At 36.1% G+C, this 994-nt stretch overlaps 1 protein-coding gene across 1 annotated transcript; it reads left to right on the top strand.

Moving 5' to 3' along the window:
* Positions 1 to 185: 185 nt before the first annotated feature.
* Positions 186 to 916, top strand: LOC121939623 (phosphatidylinositol-glycan biosynthesis class X protein-like; the record flags this gene model as incomplete). Its single annotated transcript, XM_042482624.1, has 3 exons — positions 186 to 323; positions 418 to 553; positions 703 to 916. Coding segments are annotated over 3 exons (488 nt in total), but the record flags the coding sequence as incomplete, so codon positions are not given.
* Positions 917 to 994: the final 78 nt, after the last annotated feature.

Raw genomic sequence — 994 nt, 5'->3', positions numbered from 1 at the left:
ACAGAAAACAAGGCAGACCTACCAAACATAAGCAAGACAAAATTGTGGTTGAGCTAAGGTCAAAAATGCAAGACACAATTTTTAAAAATAAAACAATTAAAATAATAAAAGCTATAAAAATTTTTTAGATGAATTCATCAGAACTAACCAGCAATAAATGTATGAAAAAAGTATGCTCTGATTAGTCTTGTGGTTTTGACATGCATTTGTTTATTTATTTATTTTTTTGTAGATGAGAAGAATGAGAAGCACTGTGGTCTCCTAAAGCAGTGGCTTGAATCCTCTGAAGTTTCAGTGGAGATCATGAAAAAAGGTTTTCACAGGTAAAGGCTGTGTATTTTTAACCATGATGTATAAATAATCGTGTTCAAGGCTCTGCGTGAGTGGAATTAATAAGTGACTTCTGGTGTGTTGTAGGGAGGTGATAACTCGTGTTGAGCTCAGCCCCGATGTGCTCAGTGAGGTCCGAGTTTTGCTGGTTCACAGGTGGCCCAGAGGTGTCTTTGTTGATCCATATCAACTTGCATCCTTGAGTGATCAAAATGATTGGCAGGTAAAATTGACACTTGTAAGACTCATCCTTCGTTTATATTAAGCAATTCAGCCAAAACATTTGTAAAAATAGAATATTACCAAGCACATGTATGTACACTGTAGTTTTTGTATAATTTAATTATGTATGTATTTAATCCCCTATGTAAGATATTAGTGGATTCAGCCATCGACCTAGAGCTGCCTGCTCACAAGACTGCAGGATTTGTCACCTATCTGTATTCCACCTCTGATGGACCAACTCCCAAACTGCTAAAAGTAACAATTCCCATACACGGGCGCTACCATGAGCCTACTTTTGTTGGTGAAACATTTACATCTGTCATCATAGAACCTCCAGAGCTGCTGCTGCAGACTGAAAAATGTAAGTTTATCATCTTTATACTGTACTCATGTATATCTTGCATCTCAAAAACTACATAAAATATATTTTAACCTATTT

The sequence above is a fragment of the Plectropomus leopardus genome, unplaced genomic scaffold (assembly GCF_008729295.1).
Source record: "Plectropomus leopardus isolate mb unplaced genomic scaffold, YSFRI_Pleo_2.0 unplaced_scaffold53299, whole genome shotgun sequence".
NCBI lineage: Eukaryota > Metazoa > Chordata > Actinopteri > Perciformes > Serranidae > Plectropomus > Plectropomus leopardus.
Note: the sequence above shows the minus strand (reverse complement) of the source record. Positions and strands in the feature narration are given on the sequence as shown.